The 21,275-nt window shown below is 35.8% G+C and overlaps 2 protein-coding genes across 11 annotated transcripts in view; both read right to left on the bottom strand.

Annotated features, from left to right (window-relative positions):
* si:ch211-113e8.9 overlaps positions 1-17,070 on the bottom strand; it is a 28,947-nt gene extending 11,877 nt beyond the window's left edge. Inside the window, exons 1-8 of one of the 9 annotated variants that reach the window (XM_087237403.1) lie at positions 16,999-17,070; positions 11,499-11,689; positions 11,299-11,351; positions 11,095-11,147; positions 10,725-10,880; positions 10,202-10,371; positions 9,357-9,417; positions 4,638-6,124 (exon numbers count right to left, since the gene is read on the bottom strand). In XM_087237403.1, the coding sequence (XP_087093529.1) occupies positions 5,238-6,124; positions 9,357-9,417; positions 10,202-10,318 (1,065 nt within the window). In that variant the 5' untranslated portion in view covers positions 10,319-10,371; positions 10,725-10,880; positions 11,095-11,147; ... (1 more) ...; positions 11,499-11,689; positions 16,999-17,070 and the 3' untranslated portion in view covers positions 4,638-5,237. The other 8 variants (XM_087237404.1, XM_087237402.1, XM_087237405.1 and 5 more) reach the window with 8 other exon arrangements.
* zgc:194443 lies at positions 15,957-20,502 on the bottom strand. Of its 2 annotated transcripts, XM_087234940.1 has the most exons (4): positions 20,393-20,502; positions 19,314-19,375; positions 19,178-19,214; positions 15,957-19,063 (listed from the first exon to the last, which is right to left on the bottom strand). In XM_087234940.1, the coding sequence occupies exons 1-4, from the start codon at positions 20,409-20,411 to the stop codon at positions 18,315-18,317; spliced, it is 867 nt and encodes a 288-aa protein (XP_087091066.1). In that variant the 5' UTR covers positions 20,412-20,502; the 3' UTR covers positions 15,957-18,314.
* Between the last annotated feature and the right edge of the window lie 773 nt (positions 20,503-21,275).

Here is a 21,275-nt window from a genome sequence, read left to right as displayed (position 1 = left end):
GCTGCGCTGTTCAGTAAGAAGCGCTCTCTCACTCAGCAGCACAGTGGAGATTTCTCTAGTTATATCGTTTCAGTCGTTTAAAATGCAGTGACATGCAGTCAAATATTTCGCCAAACAGTCCTTAGGGATGCGGTGACACGCAGTCAGATATTTCGCCGTACAAATCCGCCACTTTTGGTGCTGAAAAACAATCATAAAGCTCTCTGCAGGGATGAGGAGGTCTGCTGAAGCCACACAGCTGTCTTTAATAATCTACTGCAGTTAGCGATCACTGAACAGTAAGAATGATTAATAAATCCACATGAAACAGCCCCGTAAAAGACACGTCTCGCTTTCAGTTTCGGGCTTTTGCGCGTTTTGCACTCACACACAAGTGTACCGTGCCAAAGCCCAAGTGAACCGCGCTCAGGCACACCTCTTCCAACCGGGCCAGGGCCAGCCAAGTGAACCGTGCTTGAGCCCGATTCAGCACACTCACACTTCTCAAACGATCCGGGAAACGGGCCTGGGCCAGTATGGATGGCATAGTGTGAGTAGGCCCTGAGTGACTTTGAACGTGGCATGGTTGTTGGTGACTGACTGGCTGGTCTGAATGCACAACATGTAGACGACCATACCGGGTTCCACTCCTGTCAGCTAAGAATAGGAAACTGATGCTATAATTCACACAGGATAAACAAAACAATAGAAGACAATAGAAGATTGGCAAAAACGTTGCCTGGTCTGATAAGTCTCGATTTCTGCTGTGACATTCGGATGGTATGGTCAGAATTTGGCGTCAACAACATGAAAGCATGGTTCCATCCACCCTTGTACCATTGGTTCAAGCAGGTGGTGGTGTTGTAAAAGTGAGGGGGATATTTTCTTGGCTCATTTTGGGCCCATAAGTACCAATTGAGCACGGCCTACCTGAGTATTGTTGTTGCCCATGTCCATCCCTTTATGACCACAGTATACCCATCTTCTGATGGCTACTTCCAGCAGGATAACGCACCTTGTCATCAAGCGTGAATCATCTCAAACTGGTTTCTTGAACATGACAATGAGTTCACTGTACTCAAATGGCCTCCACAGTCACCAAAACTCAATAGAGCACCTTTGGGATGTGGTGGAACAGGAGATTCGCATCATGAATGTGCAGCCCACAAATCTGCAGCAACTGCGTGATGCTATCATGTCAATGTAGACCAAAAATCTCTGAGGAATATTTCCAGTACCTTGTTGAATCTATGCCACGAAGGATTAAAGCAGTTCTGAAGGCAAAAGGGGGTCCAATTCCGGTGAGTGAGTGTAAGTAGGCTGTATCTCAATGTCTTGCCTAGTCAGCAGTCACAAGCTGCGTCCCAAATCGCATACTTATGCACTATTCTACGCCATTTTGTAGTATAAATAGTGTAAGAAGTGCGTTCACACTGAAAACACTAAAAATAATAAGAGCACTTCAATTACCCGGATGATGCACTCATTCAGCCGCTAAAATGAAGTGTGTAATGATGGACACTTCACGCACTCAACGACTGCAGGTTTGCTTACGTAGCGGAAGGGGCGGAGCTATCGGGCGCACATGTTGAATAACTTTATTTATTTTGGATGGTGAAAGCAAAATTCTCCTACGAGAGTGATTATAGCGCCTCACGATGGTGAATGCGGCAATACTCACGGCAGGTTTTATTTGATAGTTTGGTCATTTATTTCAATGATTTGGCAACTGTCAAACGTCATCAGGGAAACGGTTTGAATTTCCGCTTAGTAAAAAAACATTAGTGTGCCATTTGGGACAACACTACATACATATACTTTCCTGTTGAGTGTGTAAGTGCATAAGTACATAGTGCATGAGTGCATAGTGTATAGTGTGCCATTTGGGACGCAGCTACAGTGTTGCACAGTAAATGGTTGGCGCTACAGAGCACAGAGCACAAAAACAGCCAGACACAGGAAAAGTTTCTTTCCCCAGGCCGTCAACCTCATGAACAGTTAAATATTCATCTACTGTGCAATAAACATGCACTACTTTATATAACGCACTTGTACACAGCACCTTATAACGATACACAATATAATACTTTCTCATACACACTTGTACACAGCACCTTATAACCTGTATATTTATAACAAATCTGTACATACAATTCAACATCCAGAGATTTTGTCTAATAGCACTGTTGCCTTACAGTTTGCATGTTCCCCCCATTTTGGTGTCGATTTCCTCTGGGTGCTCCGGTTTCCCCCACAGTCCATAGACATGCGCAATAGATAAATTAAATAATCTAAATTGTCTGTGGTGTATGATTGTGTGGGAATGATTGTGTTTGGGTATTTCTCAATACTGGGTTGTGGCTGGAATGGCATCAGCTGCAGAAAACATATGCTGAAACAGTTGGTGGTTCATTCTGCTGTGACGACCACTGAAATCCGCTTGTTAAGTGTGATGTCACGCGGAGCGGCTTCCGGGTCCAAGCGCTCTATTCAACTGAATGGGGAGATTCATGAAATGGTAATAATAAACGTTTACAAAGCGATTTAATACTTTCGAAAGTCACGATCGCAATATATATGTCCATGCCTAATATCTGATGGCCAAAAAGTGATTCATGGTTTTATAAATTGTTAAAATTTTGGTATTTGTTATGCAGCAAGCCCAGAGATTGTTGTGTACACTATGAATTTATGTAAAATTAACTTTAATGTGTGATAGGAATAAAAAGCGATCATAAGCGATTGACGTCTCCACTCAAATGAATGGCGGCTTGGACCGGGAAACAGTATACATACGTCACAAACACGTCACCACTTAACAAGCGGATAGAGAATAAGCTGAAGGAAAATAAATGAATGAATTATAGTATGGTTCAAAACACTATAGTATTTACTATAAATTACTAATGTGGTAGATTTTTAAGTGATGGTATATGAAAAGTCTCCATAGTTCTGCTACCCAAGTTTAACTATGGCAGTTGTAGTAAAGCTGCTATTACATTATAAGTTGAACAAAAAAAACTGTCCATTTTGTTAATGAGATAAATGAACTAACACCTTTAGCTGTCTTGTGTTCATTGAAAAAAAGCATCTGCTGAAGTCTTTTGAAGATACAGATATTTATACATACTTATATGTTGTCACACAATCTACTTTATCTCAGTTATTTACAGACAGGCTTTGACTTAGAAACTATTTCAATGAAGTATCTATGTATTTATATCTGTGACTAGCAAGGCCATGGGCATATAGTGAACTATATTGCTTGAATGCTGTGTTAATAACTATGTACTTTGAGAAACATAGTGTGGTAACCCTACATAAGGACATAAATAAATGCCAAACAAAATACAATATCATAATGCTTGCTAATTTGTATGATAAGTATTATTTTATCAAGAGTAATGATTATCACTAGCAATGATTTTGACAAATACAGTAGAGATTCAAATTTAAAAAACAGCCTACAATTCCCTAAATGTCATTGCATGTTTAGTTTTATATGATGAAGTAAAAGAGAGGTTGTTATAGGCACACTTGGCACATGAGTTACATGTATTTTGAAACAAAGTATTTGCATTTTTGAAAAAATACAAAAAATGTATTGTAAATACTATAGTGTTTCAGCCATAAAAGAAAGTGTGCTCTACATTAGAGTATTTACACCTCTTCTTTTACAGCTAGAAATCAGTGGAAGTGAACGAGACCTAAACAAACGAGGTTCTGATGGCTGCGCTTGCTTATATGTAAAAGAGTAAGGTCAATAATATGGTCAATTTGCTATGGATTACTATTGTATTTTTTTTCATATGGGCAACTAAAAATATTTAACTCATCTTCAAATATACTGCTCAAGAAAATAGTGTGAACACTTGCAGATACATTGTGGTATTTAGGTTTTCCCTTTATTTATTTTTTGAGCAGTACATACAGTGCTCAGCATACATAAGCAAACCCCATTTTGAAAATGAATATTTTTATCCATTTCTCAGTGACTATGGGTAATATATATTGGTGCAATTAAACTAAACAGATTAATTAAAAAGATATATGTATTAAAATAATATTGTAGACACAGAACATCTTTAAAAATGGAAAGATAAAAAGTTAAATTTATGCAAAATATTGCAAAAATAAGTTACAAACTACTACATCTCAACATAATCGTATATATTTTTAAATCCCTTGATTTTTGCTATTTTTTAAAATTCAATATTTTCCCTTAACATATACAGGGTGGGCCATTTATATGGATACACTCTAATAAAATGGGAATGGTTGGTGATATTAACGTCCTGTTTGTGACACATTAGTATATATGAGGGGGCTCGTAAATAACTAATGTAAGAATAAAGTTACGTTAAAACCAAGCACACTGTTGTTTTTCGTGTGAAATTCCCAAGAAGTTTTTTTAAGGTGTATCCATATAAATGGCCCACTCTGTACATTCAGGTGTAATAATTTTTGAACTGTTATTGTAAGTTATTTTGCTAGATAAGCTACAGTTTTGGCTTCAGTACTGACTAATCTGATGTATATGCACAAATATAATATTGTATAGCTTCCTATTAAAAATATGAATTGCACATATTTGTGAGGGGTTTACTCATTTATGCTGAGAACTGTATAGTACACATCAACCACAATGACCAAATTAGTACAAAAGCACCTGTTTTATTTCTTTGTATGATAAATAACAGCATGAAAAAAGGACATACAAATCACTCTGTACAGTAACATCCAGTTCTAAACACATATGTACAGCTACCATATTGTTTACTTCATAAACAAAATGGAGGGCTACATTTCCACATTAGCATTCAGTAGTTTATGATTAGAAAAGTCCTTACATTTTCTGTACAAATACATAAAGTACTATTTGGGTTTATATTTGAAGATTTGCATTATACACTGCCACAACAGCTATATTTTTGTTATAATTTCAGTAGATACAACAGTACATGCTAAACACAGGCTTCTCTGCAACTGAGTGCAGCATGTCTTCTTAAATGGAAATAGTTTGCAGGTTTATCGTAAAAGAGATTAATGAAAGACTTTGTCTAGGCTACATATATTATGGTGCTCTTTTGAGCTAAATAGCTGTGCTGTAAATAGTGGTGAATGTGTGAATGCGTCTCTCAGGACAGCTTAAATAATTGACAATTACAAATTCCTGACAATATCTTCATATTATTGCACAACCAGATAGTAAATCTGAAAGATTTAATCTGATTTGATAGTTGTTTTTTCTTCAGGTTTCAGAATGTATTAGCTACAACGCTAATCACAAAGATTAAATCTTTCACACACTCTTTAAGTTTCAAGATTCTTTTGAAAAAAGTTTTTACTTTATCAAGAAATGACCAACCGTTCTGCACATCAATCTTTTGCACAGCTTGCCATCGTGCCTGCTGTTCATACATGTTGTCCAGTTTTTCTTTTGCCTTTAAAAACGCTACACGTTCAAGAGTAGCTTTCAGAGCTTCCGTTTCCTTCTTCTTGTCTTCCTCTTTCTCTCTCAGGATGTGCTGTTTTTCAGCCTCGATCGCCCTCTCTCGCTCCAGAATTTCACTGATGTAATGTTGGCCCTCATTGCCTGTCACTATTTTGTCAACATCGTCAAACAACTTTAGGACTTGTTCAGGATTCTGGTCTTCATTATTAAAAACATGGAATCTTCCACCACAGGTTTTGATGAAGCGGAGCAGTTTAGGACTGTCCCGTATAAATCTGTGAATATTTTTGCCCTTCAGTTGATCTCCATGAGTGAACAGAGCCATGGTGTACGTGGAGGACTCTTCACCAAAAATGTTTTGAATGGTTTTAACAGCTTCTGCTTCTTCATCAGTGAATCTGCCAAGCTGAATCACAACTAAAAACACATGTGGACCAGGAGCTGAGAGAGGAAGGCATTGTTTAATTCTGTCCATCAGCTCATCTCTTGTTAGGCTGCTGTCAATCAGGCCTGGGGTGTCCACAACTGATATATTTCTTCCATGTACTATTGCATTACTAGTTTCACATCGCTTAGTCACAGAGGAAGAGGAGATCTCCGATTGAAATACTTTCTTTCCAAGGATGGTGTTGCCTGAGGCACTTCTTCCTGCTCCTGTCACTCCGACCAAAATAATCCGGAGCGGTTCATCTGAATGATTATTAAGAAGAAGATCATTCATACATGAATAATACTTGTTACAGTATGCATTCACAATACCTTCATACTTGTTAGTAATCTTGTACTTGACATTCTGAAGGTATCTGTAACACTTTACAATAACAATACACAAATAATGGTGTACTAATATTAATGTTACTTTATTCAGGGTGTCTTATTAAAAGCTGATCAATAAATTTAGAGCTGTTTCATTTTACAAGGCATTAGGTTTTGTATTGATATGCTAAAGTCTGCCTGAATTTAATCTCAAACATCGGGATGCTGCGTAGTTTATTAAATCGGTAAAATCCTGCTCGATTTGACGTCACGCTGCTTTGTTTACTGCAGTAACCAGGGCAACACTGTTATTTCTACTGTTTTAGGCACCACCTGGGGGATTAGCATTTTTATTCTGTATATGAATAACATTTTAGTTTAGGATTAGCTTCTTACAATCGGTATCTAGTAAATCCACTGTAAAGAATGATAGCACCAATTAGTTACAACTTATATATAACCTAATATTGTGAGTTAACTTATCACAATTGAATGTCTTGACATATAACTTTATATATATAATAATATAATATAATAATATTATTACTTTCATATAAAAGATTTACTTGGCTGAACTTATTATACATATATATTAGTTACGTCTATCAAACATCTGAGCTTTATAGTACAAATATGTGCAAATGAAAAGAATACATTTTTAGTGAAGTTTCACAAACTAATTCCGAAAGGAGCACATGATATGATTGACTGCAGCTGGTCCCTATGGCTAATCATTTGCTAGCCAATCGAATTTTTCCAAATATAACATAAATATCCAGCCTAAAGCTGCGGTCACACAGGGGTTTTCCTCTCATAGACTTCTATTCATACGCACGCAAATGCGTCAGACCAGAAAACGTGGGGTCTTGTGTCAAGTTTCGCAGGTTGTTGTGGTGCAAAGTTCACGCTTGGTGACTCTGACATGCAAAATCGCATTACTTGACTGCGTGAGACCAATTGGGAATCAAAACATGATCTCTCTGGACAGAAATTTAAAACATGGAGCAATCCCTCGCTTTTTAAAATGTCTAATAAGCTTGTTTAATCCCGCCCCTTTTTGCAGCGCCACACGACAGAATATCGCATCCTCAAACTCTAATGTGACCGCAGCTTAACCTCATTCCTATCTTCTTTTTGAAAAATTATTTATTTAATACTTTAACTTAAATTTATATTTGTTTACTTTTGGATGACCTTATATGATGCAAGTCTTTCTGCATGTTTAGACTTTGATTATGCTGGTAAAAATGGCTTAAACAGGTTGACAAAATTTGGGAGTGTTTGGGATCAGTTTGGATATTGAACGTGCATTTTATGTTAAATATTTAACAAAAACCAAGTGTGTGTACCTACTCGTTTTTATTTTTTAGGCATTTTTCTTTGTGTATTTGGGGGGGAGGGGTATTGGACAGTTTGGCCTGGAAGCATTCAGGTGTATGGCAACACTAACCGTCATTTTCTCATTTTAAGGTTGTGGTGAGGTTTTTCTCAGATACATACTTCATTGGTGAAATGTGTATTTGCAGACTTCAATCTGTTTTTAGTATTAAATTAACCATGGTCCATTAGTGGAACCATTGGTCATTCTGATAAAGTGAAAGTAAGTAACATCAAGTATGGGGTGACATGGTGGCACTGTGTTTATGTCACAGGGATACAAGTTTCCTCCAGATGCTCTGGTTTCCCTCACAGCCCAAAGACACAAAACCGTAGTGTGTGTGTGTGTGTGTGTGTGTGTGTGTGTGTGTGTGTGTGTGTGTGTGTGTGTGTGTGTGTGTGTGTGTGTGTGTGTGTGTGTGTGTGTGTGTGTGTGTGAACGAGCGAGTTAACAGGCAACTAAGTTAAGACAACTTCAATATTTAAGTTCACTAAACTTAAACCATGTCTATTACACTTGACTTATAAATTCCTACAGTGTAAAAAATGATATAATCAATTAGTTTTGACAGCATGTTTTTAGTTCATTGTAACCTATTAAACTAAGTTAAACATGTTCTGACTTAATTTTATTTTAATTTTCATTTTAACATAATATAAGTTGGATGGTTAATTTGATTTAGCTTAAAAATTTAGGGCAACCGATTTTCTTTACAGTGTATCCACATCATTCTTAATTAAAACTTATCTATTTTAACTTAGTTAACTTAGACCACGTCCATTAGTTAAGACAACTTCACTATTTAAGTGAAGTAAACTTAACATTTTTTAACACTTCGATTTATTTTAGAGGTCGAAAACAGCTCGTTCTGCTGCTTGATGTTGCAAACTGACATTTTCTTATATGATTTTGTCTGTATAATCATCTAAACACTTATTTGTAGAGCAAGTAGTTTGGTCGTTTTCTGCGGTTTATTATCCCTAGTCATTTCTGCCATAAGCAGATGAATTGGAAGTTTTAAAACAATCGCAACAATGAGCGCACTTCCACATTGAAGAATAAGTTCAATGCTGAAAGTTAAAATGTCGCCGATGTTACAGGTTGAATCCTAAAGTGGCAATGAGGTCTTAAAATGCATGGAAAGAGTCTTAAAAGATACTGAACTTCACAATTTATATACCCTGTTATTATGAACTAGTGATGAGCTAAGGCAAGGCCTAATCAAGTAACTTTTAACTACAACATGAATCACATGGGTTAATGTGTGAATAATGGCTACCTTAATTACTTGTGAGTACATGCTTTTTTTTTATTAAACACTATAGTTTAAGCTAAATGTAACTTGGTCTATGAGAATTCATTAAAAGTGCAACTTAACCAGCATGAACTCATGACCTGAACCGGAAGCTGCGATGTTTTTTTTTTTTTTTTGTATTATGACGCAGTTCCTAGAGAAACATAATTTTAAATGAGCAAACAGTGGGCGTGGCTTATTTTTTCTACCGCTGGCTGAATGGATGTAGTAGTCCCTTAATTAACAAATGTGTACTAACAAGTAATTAAGGTATAGCGATTATTCTCACACAGACTTATGTAATTGTAGTTAACATGAGTTCTTGATTAATGCATTCTCTAACTCACCAGTAGGCCTAGTTCATAATAAAGTAAGGTTTAATCTACTTATTAGTATCTTTATGTATTGTTATTGTGAAGTATCACAAAGTCATTAATTAAAAGATGTATGGTATCTATCAGTATTTTTACACACAAGATGAAAAAGTGCAGTACCTAAATGGAATAGTTGCAAACCACTGGAATAGTTGGAATTCAAATTTTGTTGGCCATAGTCCTGAAAGTTAGGTACATTGTATTGATTAAGGTTTCAGATACATAAAATTATGCTGTAGTTTCACAGTCAATGCTTTAGCCTAGATTCACACTGCGTCCTAACGAACAAAAATTTTGAAGGTAGCTACTAATTCTGACTTCAACTGAATATAGAGCCAAGTATTCAGAATCAGCCTATGTTTCATATGATATTTATGTAAAAAATATAGATTATAGATTTATATAATTACATATTATTATAAATTCTAATATTTAAAAATGTTCATAAAAAAAAAAATCATGTCCTTTTTTACAGATATGTTGTTCCTGGTCATGACACTTTAAATTAACAATGTTTGCACCTGCATCTTTAGATAACTGATTAACTAAACTCTTCAATTTATGAAAATATAGTGGTGGACAGTAAAAACACATTAAATACAATACAGCCAAACAAAAATATATTCAGACATCAGGTATAATTTTTTTTACATTTTACTAGTTAGTACAGGACACTATAGTTCAATTATGTAAGTGAGAACAGCAAAATTAAATAAAATGTACTACAGTATACAAAAAAAATGACAGCAAATTACTAATATAATTTGAATATTAATTTTAATATTAATAATGATAACATTTATATTTATTGTAATTTTAAAAAAAGAAATATTATAAATTACTTAATTATTTTTTGCAGGAGGAGTTTTTAGGCTTCCTGCGATTTAGAAAATTGGCCAATACTACACTACTATAGACAAACTATGGAGTATGAAGTCAAAGAATCATAAATTCTTATTACTTACCTGATAAAACACTCCTACGGCTACAGCAAACAGTGGGACTATTACCAAGCACAAGCACAAAGTTAAGCCTCTTGAGATATTTGATTGTTCTCCACTAGAGGTCCCCGTGATTTCCATAACCACCAAGAAAGCAAGGCCAGAAAGTGCCACTTTTCAAGAAAGTGTCGTTCCTGCTTAAATATAAAAATGTGAGTCAATTAGTTAATGTTTTAACAGATAAAAACAACGCTATTCAAGTAAATTATAAAGTTTTAAACCATAAACACACGACGAATTCCTCAAGCTTGATTCAACTCGTTTTTGTTCATCCCACATGAGTTGTGTTTAGTTGTTTCTGTATCTCTATTGAAAAATCTTTATTTACCTTTGCATCCAATACAACATGTCTTATTTTCACAAAAGTAATTTTGTAAGCTGTAAGCATTTAATCACCCTCAAGTGATTTCAAACCTTTAAACCATTCCTGTAAAAACATAGCCTTATATACATTTCTGGAGATTGTGAATTTTGTAGCCAGACAAACCTATGGCTCCATTTCGTCTTTAAAACGACCGCTACGAGCTGTTTATCTCTGCGTGGACTGCTTTTCTGCTGTTACCAGTTTGTCGAGTAGCTCGCCGTGTACATCGGAGGATTTGAGATGCAGAGATGAGTTGACCACGACGATTGGGTTCGAGTCCTGTGAAGAATGGTTCCAGAAAGCAGGTAAGACAAAAACAAAAGACAAAAAATTAAATAAACAAGTAAATAACAGGGTGAAAATGTGGTAAAAATCAGAAAATGTGGTAAAAATCAGCCTGGTGCTTTTGAAAACATTTGCTTGGGTTTAGGTGAGGAGGAGGGTGGGTCAGTCAGTCATTCAGTCAGTCGACAGCGGTCTTTGGTGAATTTACCAGAGAAAAGCAGGCATGAATGGCGCTCGCCGCAGAGAAATTTGACCAGCGGCCTGGTGGATTCGCAAAAAAAAAAATTTAGCTCCTGGGACGTATTTGGTGTTTCTCCAGAAATGTATATAGGAGTGCATAATCAGAATTAGCCTAGGTTGCACACAACACGATAAACCTAATATTACGAGATGCGTGCATGTTCTGTCTCACCTTTCACCAGGTTCCTGCTGCTGTAGCGTGTCCTTTTGTCTCAATTGTTTTCTCTGTCATTATATAGACACACATTAAAGAAACATAAACTTGCTTGACTTGTTTTTGTTTTTGCTTGTCACATGCATCACTTCTCCACCCAGCTTTTCATTACCATGAAATCTATTTAACGAGCAATCAAACACAGCACAAAAACTCACCTCTCTAAAGCCCAGCTCAGATGGTGCAATTTTTAATAATCCTCCATTGTAGCATGTCAGACTGCACGAGCATGGCTCTACTGTCAGTCTGTAAGATCAGACTGAAGACGCCAAACATGGAAGACAACTCACGTCATCCACTTTCACTATCCAGCTTTCTGAAATAATTCCTCACAGCAAGCATAAGCAATCTGTAGAGGCAATTTTGCACATAGCGTGCCTCAATAATAAAACCAAGATGGAAAAAAACATGTTATGACATTTCCCCCCAGTGGTTTGTAGTTGTCACGTGGATTGCATCATCAGATTCATCTCTCCTATTGGTTCCCCCTTTATATGAAATGGTGAGTTTAGGGTTCTTTATTTCCCGCCTTTTTGTTTTTCAGATTTAACACCTGCAGCTCAATAATGGTTACTGGAACTACACAGACTGTCAATAACAGGTATTGATGAATTATTAAAATGTCTGTGCAGTTTAACATTCAGAATGTAACTTGCTGGCATTCCAATCATGTTTTCTTCCTGTTTGTAGTTTAACAGAACATGACCAGCACTGCTCAGTTGAGGCTACCTCTTCTTCACTGTGAGTATAACCTACAGTAGATGTTTTGCCCTTAATTATAACTTGGGATTATGGACATAATATAGTAATATGGGTTTTATATAAATATATACATGTATAAAAGACACCTTGTGACATTTTCTTTCTAACACAGCAAAGGTATTACATGATTTTCTTAATTTTGGCCTTCATAAACAATTGTTTGTACCTAAACAAATGGAAGAGACACACTATGACTTCATGCTCATTTGTGTTTCTCAGATGCTGTGAAATCTTAAATCATCTGCAGAGATGATATACCCCTCCAGTTGACCAAAATACACTCACAGTGAACATAAAGGCATCATAGAGGATTGTGAAGACATTTCACAGGAACTTGTACTTCATGGCTTGTACATTTTTTTTTTATTTATTTTTTTTTTTTACTTCTTTATGTATTTATTCATGTTCAGTGTCGTTTGTAATGTATTAATGTGTTCAGCTAATAACTCTTATTCAAGAACTCTCCTTTATTAAACAAGTATACATCAAAATAAAAAATAAAGTTATTCAACTGGTGCTTGCTGTTAAGTATTTATAATGTTTTAATTTTTATTAAATTTTATTTTTTAATTAATTAATTATTTTAATTATTTTATTTTATTTTAGCAGCAACAACTGCAGTCAAGCATTTTTGATAACTTGTATTGAATCTGTAACAGCACTGTGGAGGAGTTTTGGTCCATTCATCTTTGCAGAATTGTTGTAATTAAGCCACAATTGAGGGTTTTTGAGCATGAATAGCCTTTTTAAGTTCATGCATCTCAATTGAATTCAGATCAGGTGTTGATTAGGCCTCTCCAAAATCGTAATTTTAAATTTATTTATGTTCAGTGTCAATTGTAGTTTAGTAATTACTTATAACTCTATATAAGCTAATAACTCTTATTCAAGAACTGTCATTTATAATACGAGTTTACATCAATATAAAAAATTTAATTACTTAACTGGTGCATGCTGTTGGGTATTTATAATATGTGTTTTTTTTAGAAGCAACAACTGCAATCAAGCATTTTGATAACTTACAACAGCACTGTGGAAGAATTTTGGCCCACTCATTGCAGAATTGTTGTAATTAAGCCATAACTGAGGGTTTTTGGGGATGAATAGCCTTTTTAACGTCAGGCCACAGGATCTTAATTGGATTTAGGTCAGGACATTGATTAGGCCACTTCAAAGTCTTCATTTTGTATTCATGTTCAGTGTCATTTGTAATTTATTAATGTGTTATAGCTCTATATAAGCTAATAACTCTTATTCAAGAACTGTCATTTATAACACAAGTTTACATCAATGTAAAAAATCAAATGATTTAACTGGTGCAAGCTGTTGGATGTTTTTTTTTTTTTTAAGATGTAAAAGACTAGACAAATACTACAACTAAAATACTACAAATAATATACAAACTTAATATTAAAGATTTTAATATTAATAAAATATATGTTTTATTACTAATATACGTATATTACTGATATAAATGGTCTTATTACTATTGTGAATACTGTAATATTTATGAAAATATTATTATCAATATTTCTAAGGTCAAAGCATGGTTCTTTTTGGAAATTTATGAAAATAGTTCTATTATAGCACTAGAAATGGTTCTGCTGTTGTTAAAAGCTGAAGAACCCCTATTTGGTACTGTTTAGAACATTTTTTCCTAACAATAGTATTTCATCTGTTTTTATTGCCCATTGTTTTCTGCATAGTGTAATTGATGTATTGTTTCCCAATATGTCTCTTAATATACAGTTACATGTGTTGACAACAATCATAATGTAAAAACAAACAATTTAAAAAAACAAAGCAGCACTGCATGGTTTGACAAACCGTATTTGGTTCCCCAAAGAACAAATTAGCCAAATGTTTTGAAAATATATATATATTGTCACTAAAATGTCACTTTAGAACTATACATTTTAGATGCTCAATCATGCATTATGTACCTCAATATCTTATTGATGACAAAACTATGGATCTTGCATTTAATTAGAATCATAACGACAATGGCCTACAACTTAACATTCGTTCTAGTTTAAATTTTTTTGACATGGTATGTGAGCATGTCGCTGGATGTAACATTTTGGAAATTAAAAAAACATTTTAAGAAAAAACAAATAAAACTCATATAAGTCTAAACAACTACATTTTTGGCCTATAAATGTATTACATTATTACACAACAAAATATGATTCATTATGTGTGACAACTACAGCAGTATTTGCCAAACTTCTGAGTTTAGTCCTCTGCCATGGCACTTACTGTAAGAAATACTTCAGGTGAGTTGCTACGAAAGTGAAGAAGCTTGAGGAAAAAATGTCTCTAGAATTATTAATATATGATAAAATAAAATAGCTAGAATATATAAATTTAATTATATATATATATATATATATATATATATATATATATATATATATATATATATATATCTTTTTTTTTCCAGTTGTTTGAAAAAGTGCAACCCGGGCTCATTGTGGAAACGTAGCCCCGCAGCATTCTGCGGACCGCGATTTACGTCCCGGGAGGTACGTATTCGAGCGGTTTTTGTTTTCGCGGATCCGAGAGAGGCCACTGTGTGCGCTTTTTTGCGTCTCGGGCGCCTCTCGGGAGCGCGCGCCATTTGCCGACTCGGCCACCCTCCTCCTTCCCTAAACCCGAGCCATGGTTCACAAAAGCGAAAAAAAAAAGTCCAGAAAAAAAAAAAAGCAAAAGCCCTCGTTTTCGATTTCGACCACGTTTTCGGATCCCGCCGCGTTCTTGCCCTTATTTTTCGGATTCCGTTTTTTGTCTTACCTGATTTCTGGAACCGCTGTTCCCCGGACTCGATCCCGGTCGTCGACCCTGCGGCCGGCTCCTCTTCCTCCTCCGGGGTCTCCGCTCTGCCGACGCAATGCTGTGAGCTAAGCGGACAAACTGGTTGCATCGGGAAAGCCCTCCACTCGGAGGCGAGCCGTCGGCCGGCGAGCACGAAGAGGAGGGGCGGAGCGGCGCCACACCGCCCCGCAGTGTTCGCTCAAAAAAAACTAAACGCGGCCTTACGTACCTCCGGCCATGTAAATGCTACGTTTCCAGAATGAGCTTGGGTTGAAAAAGTGTTAGTGTTATTTCTTTTTTCTTTTCTCTTTTTGCGTGTTTGTCACACTTTATTGTTTCAGATTGTCAAACTAACTCAAATATTAGTCTCAAACTACATAGACCTGTGTGAAAAAAGTGTTTGTCCCCTAAAGTTAATAACTGCTTTGGCAGCAACAATTGTAATCAAGCATTTTCGATAACTTGCAATGAGTCTGTTACAGCACTGTGGAGGAGTTTTGGCCTGATAAAATTTTGCAGAATTGTTGTAATTGACAATTGAGGGTTTTTGAGCATGAACTGCCCTTTTAAGGTCATGCCACAGCATCTTAATTGGATTCAGGTCAGGACTTTGACTAGGCCACTCTACAGTTTTTTTTTTTTTTCTTCAGCCATTCAGAAGTGGACTTGCTGGTGTGATTTGGATCATTGTCCTGCTGCAGAACCCAAGTTTGCTTCAGCTTGAGTTTATTAACAGATGGGTCGACATTCACCTTCAGGATATTTTGATACTAGTGCTGTCAATCGATAAAAAAAAAATTAACTAATTAATCGCACCTTTCTAAAAAAAATTTATCACGATTAATCGCATTTAAAATACTGAAACTTGTAATTTTGGCTATTCAAATGTAAAAATAATGTCATCGCAAGACAAAAACTATTTAAATTCAAAATATAATTGTTTATTAGAATTAAAATTCAAAATATAATTGTTTAATAGAATTTTTGTTTAACTTGTGACACAGATTTCTTCATGTAAACAACATACCTACAATAAACCATCAAGATCCTGGCTTGACAGCCATATTTATTAAAGAAATTAAAACACAGGCATGTTAATGACATTTAAATTTCAAAACAATCAATGCCAATAAAGAAAACATTGATTTCCATGCTGGATCCTAAGTGGACTGCAAAAAATGCCAAAATACAGGAATTGCAGATATGGAAAATGAAAAATTATAATAATAAACTATAGAATACAAACTGTTGCACTCATTGTAAAGTTTTATTGCTGTGAGTTGAGAACATTAATTATAGAGTAGAAACAATTTTGCTTAATCCCCCTTTACATTCATCCAGTTGCTTAGACTAGGAGTATTCCGCAAGTGCACAGAGACTCCCAAATGCCCGCAAATGAAAGATAATTTCTCGCAAACCGGTCGTTAAATACATTGCACAACCCTCTCCCCTGCATCCCTCCTAGCTCTTCAGGTAGCCTATGTCGCGCACACGCCCCTACTAAGATACGTCACTCACTCCACCCCTGACACCCCTCAACGGGCCTGACACAGACACACACACACAACGCGCTGCAGACGTTTTGGCCCCAACGGCCTTCCATACTGGAGCGACTCCCCTCAGATTCAACACGCATGATCGCGTTCATCAAATTTGCTTAAACTAAACGTCCTAAAGTATTACTGTATTTCACAAGGATTCTGACACAACAACGCGAAGCATACGCTTTCATTGCGTTTAATGAGGAAACACGCTAAACTCAGAGGGCTCATGCTGAAAGGCAGAGTAATGCCCTGTCTTTGACAGCTCGCGACTTTACCAGAGACTTTCACATAAGACACCAATACTCTGATATTAATATGATTAAGAATATACTCTTATTAAAATTCTACCGTGTAGCCTAAGCAGTGATTTTATTACCTTAAAGGAACACCGAGTCACGAAATGCGGAGGATTTTCTTTCTGTTCGCCATGCGGTATCAACTTACAACAGAAGTCGAAAGTTAAAAATGAAACACCCGAAATTGGATGAAACTCTGGATAGCCTGGTGATGCGACTAATTGTTTTATACTGAAACTTGCCTTCAAAAAGTGCTTCCTTGGTCTTATCCACATTTCTTGCATGTTAAACACACGTCCACCAAAACAGGAAGTAAAAAATACCAGCAACTGCGTTAATTGCGTTAATTTTTTTAACGCGTTAATTATCTAAAATTAATCGCATGCATTAACACACTAATTTTGACAGCGCTATTTGATACACAACAGAATTTCTTTGTATCTTAACATGATGTCTAGTTTTTGAGGATATTTTGGACTAATTCACTTTGTCAGACAGGTCCTATTTCCAGGTCTAGGCAGTTCTCTTTGGCTCTAGGCGAAGGCGATCACTCTCTCCTGAAATGTATCTTACCTCCTTTTTATACTTTTTGCTACTCCCTGTTGACCTGTTTTTCCCTGAAATGTGATGTTTGTGTATGGTCTGGGGGTGGTCCAATTTCACTACATGACAGTATATTTGACTACATGGAAGTGTATTTGAGAAATAAAGGCTGTTGATTGATTGATTGATTGATTGATTGATTGATTGATTGATTGATTGATTGATTGACTGACTGATTGATTGATTGATTGATTGAAGCGATTTCTTGATTGTGAACAGGTGTGGCAGCAATCAGGCCTGTGTGTGGCTAGAGAAATTGAATTGAGGTGTGATAAACCAGAGTTATGCTGTGGTCACTACAGTTTTTGCATGCAAAATTCTGTTGTACGGAGCTGTGAAAAGAAGTATGATTAAACAAAATGATTGGACATTTAAAAAAGCATAACTATATTTTGAATTTCTGTCCAGGGAGGTCATGTTTTGATCCTCGATTGGTCTTACGCAGTCAAGTGATGTGATTTCGCAGGTCAGAATTTACCAAGCTTGACCTTTCTAATGCAGCGAACTGTGAAACTTGTCGCATGACCTTGCATTTCCGGTCTGGCGCATTTGTGTGCGTATGAATAAAAGTCTATGGGGTGAAAAGTGCAATGTCACTACAGCTTAAAGTAATGTTTTAACAGGGGGAGGGTTGCCTCAACAGGGCTATGTAGCTTTGGATTTTGTTTCCCCTTAATAATAAAAACCTTCACTTAAAAACTGCATGATGTGTTTACTTGTGTTACTAGTGTTTAATTTTTTTTTGATGATCTGAAACATTAAAGTTTGACAGACATACAAAATACTAAGACATTAGTAAGAGTCAAAAACTTTATATATAATATTATCATATAAACTAGAGTTTGAGAATTTCTTTTCTTAGCCAAACATCGCAAGCTTTTATTTTTTGGTCACCAGAAAAAATTGCTTAGTGCCTTACAACAATAAAAAGGAAAGCTTGTTATCTTGTCTGTTGTTAGCTATATTTATTGTTTAACCTTTTCATTGCTTTTTCATAAGCCTCATCTTCAAGTTGTTCCCTCAGAGCTGCGATCTCCTTCTGTTTCTGCTCCTGCTTCTCCTTCAGGATACGTCGTCTTTCTTCTTCATTCGCTCTTTCTGCTCTCTCCAGCATCTCACTGGTGTAGTGTTGACCACCATTTCCAGTCACCATTTTATCAATCTGCTCAAGCAGCTGAATGACTTGCTCTGGATTTTCCTCTTTATTATTAAACACATGATATCGTCCATCGCAGGTTCTGATGAAGCTGAGCAGTTTTGGACTGTCCCGCACAAACGTGTGAATGTTTTTCCCCTCCAATCGATCTCCATGAGTGAACAGAGCCATGGTGTATATGGAGGATTCCTCACCAAAGGCTGCTTGGATGATTTTCACAGCTTCTTCTTCTTCATCAGTGAATCTGCCAAGCTGAATCACAACTAAAAACACATGTGGACCTGGAGCTGAGAGAGGAATGCAGAGTTTAATTCTGTTGACCACTTCATCCACAGGTAAGCTGGTGTCAAACAGACCCGGAGAGTCAATGACGGACACTTTTCTGCCGTTAATAACTGTGTGAAACTTTTCACAATGTCCAGTCACAGAGGAAGATGAAATCTCTGACTTAAAAACGTCTTGTCCAATGATGGTGTTGCCTGTTGCGCTCTTTCCCACACCTGTTTTTCCAACCAAAAGTATCCGGAGTGGATCACCAGAATAACGCACTGAAAGTGAACAAGAAGGATTTTTTTTTTTTTTTCAAATGATTCAAATGTACAACACATTTATATGATGTACGCTGAGTGTGCTTATGGTATGAAAAAAAACAAAAACCTTACCTATATCAGACAAATGCTGTTTTTCTTCTTTATAGATCTAGAAGTGATTTACATATTACCATGCTTTGGCCACTTGTACATGTTAAAATGTATCAGCTTAGAAAACAAAACAAACAAACAAAACACTTAAGCATACCTCAATCCCCATTGCAATGGCAGCAACAATTACAGAAGGCATCAGTATTTCTGTGAAAAAAACTGAAAAACGAGACTTTTCAGATTGTTGTTCATTGTCCTGGAAAAAACATCTTACAGGAGTATAAAGTAGGCATTGATTTCAAGGTATACCATGGTTTGGAAAAGTAAAGGTTTTAAAACCGGCAAAATTTTCTGCTATATTATTCTTATGATATATACATTTTTTTTATGACAACAGTATCTCCTGCAGAAAAGATATCCAAAGATGCCATTTTCACATGTAAAGCAATCAGTGTTTTTGAAGCTAATGAAGACAGCAGAAGTCAATGTTTTGTTTGAATTATTTAGCCTGACATGTTTACTGCTCCAAAATACTTTAAATGTTGCTCAAAATAAAATATATTGTGTTCAAAAGGGGAAATTTATTTTTTTGTTTTTTACCCAGATATTTAAAAAGAATATATTTTACATATTTTTTTATATGTTTATCCAAGGTTATCATACTGTCAGAATCATATACCAGCCCATGCCTAGTATAAAGTCATGTCAAAACTGTTGCACTTGCTCTACATTCGACATGAAAATGATATATCTTTTATTATGATTTTAGTTTGTTACTTATAGTACAGTGAAAAGGGGGCATAAAATTCTTAAGAAAACACAGTCCAGAAAAAATATGAAAACCTGTTTTAAACAATTCTTCCATGAGGCAAAATTAATTATTAAAAAATTCTCAAATTGATTATTGAGATATTGGTTATTTCATTTCATAAACCCAATGAACAATCACTATTCCATATCTTAACTTTGTTAAAACACCTTATACATTTATGCTGTTACACCAAAAATATCTTGGAAGCCTATTTTTACTATCTCTGTTGGCAATACTGATCAAGTAATTATCATATTTGGTTGAACCAGCCTTTTAAAATCGGTCTTTTTCTGTGTCTATACAAGTTACTTCTCTTGTTTTCTTTAAAATCGCTTTAAAGACTGAGTGTTCATCTTTTCAAAGACAATGCACACATATTGTTAAGTTACATGAACACTTTCTCTAATACAAAGAATGCAACTCACGTTTAAATAAAGAGCTCATGGCTTGAGGATTCAGACGCGATCTAGCTCTCGGTTGCTTTGCTTTCGTTTTCTCAGAACTTGCTTGTCTGGGTTACATCACAGTACCATATACAGGAGAGGCTATTTGTTATTCGCTTTCTGTTTGAGCTTTAGCCGTAAGCTTGTTTGTGACATTATGAAGACCGTTTTGTTTTATTGAGAAAAAGGCCTGAGTAACAGTAAAATAAAGTATTGTTATAATAGCCTATTAATTATAATGTTTTTAATTTTTCCTTTTTTAAAGACCAGGCTCGTTTAAAGCATGCAAGCTCTTTCATTTTTAAATGCCTACTATACTCCACGTGTCTAGTCTTGTCATATTTAGTTAAGAATTACACATCTTATAGGCTACCATATTTTCCATTTTAAATTAAATTCATCCATTAATTTTCTTTTCGACTTAGTCCCTTTATTAATCTAGGGTCACCACAGCGCAATGAACCACCAACTTATCCAGCACGTTTTGAGGATGCCCTTCCGGCACAACTTATCACTGGGAAGCATTCATTCATTCATGGACAATTTAGCTTAGCTAATTCAGCTTTCCCCACATGTCTTTGGACTTGTGGGAGAAACTGGAACACCCAGAGAAAACCCACATGAACACGGGGAGAAAATACAAACTCCACACAGAAATGCCAACTGACTCAGCCGAGGCTCGAACCAGTGACCATCTTGCTGTGAGGCGATCGTACTGCACCACTGTGATGCCCTTTTGAGATAAAATGTCCAATAGTTTTCCTAATTTTACTTAGAGTACTGTTAGTTATTTAACATTCCACAGTAAAAGTTGTTGTGTGTATATTCATTTTCTTTTCGGGTTAGTCCATTCAATAATCTGGGG

The sequence above is a fragment of the Danio rerio genome, chromosome 1, assembly GCF_052040795.2.
Source record: "Danio rerio strain M-AB ecotype USA chromosome 1, GRCz13ab, whole genome shotgun sequence".
Taxonomy (NCBI): Eukaryota; Metazoa; Chordata; class Actinopteri; order Cypriniformes; family Danionidae; genus Danio; species Danio rerio.
The sequence above is the reverse complement of the archived record's forward strand: the minus strand, read 5'-3'. Positions and strand labels throughout refer to the sequence as shown.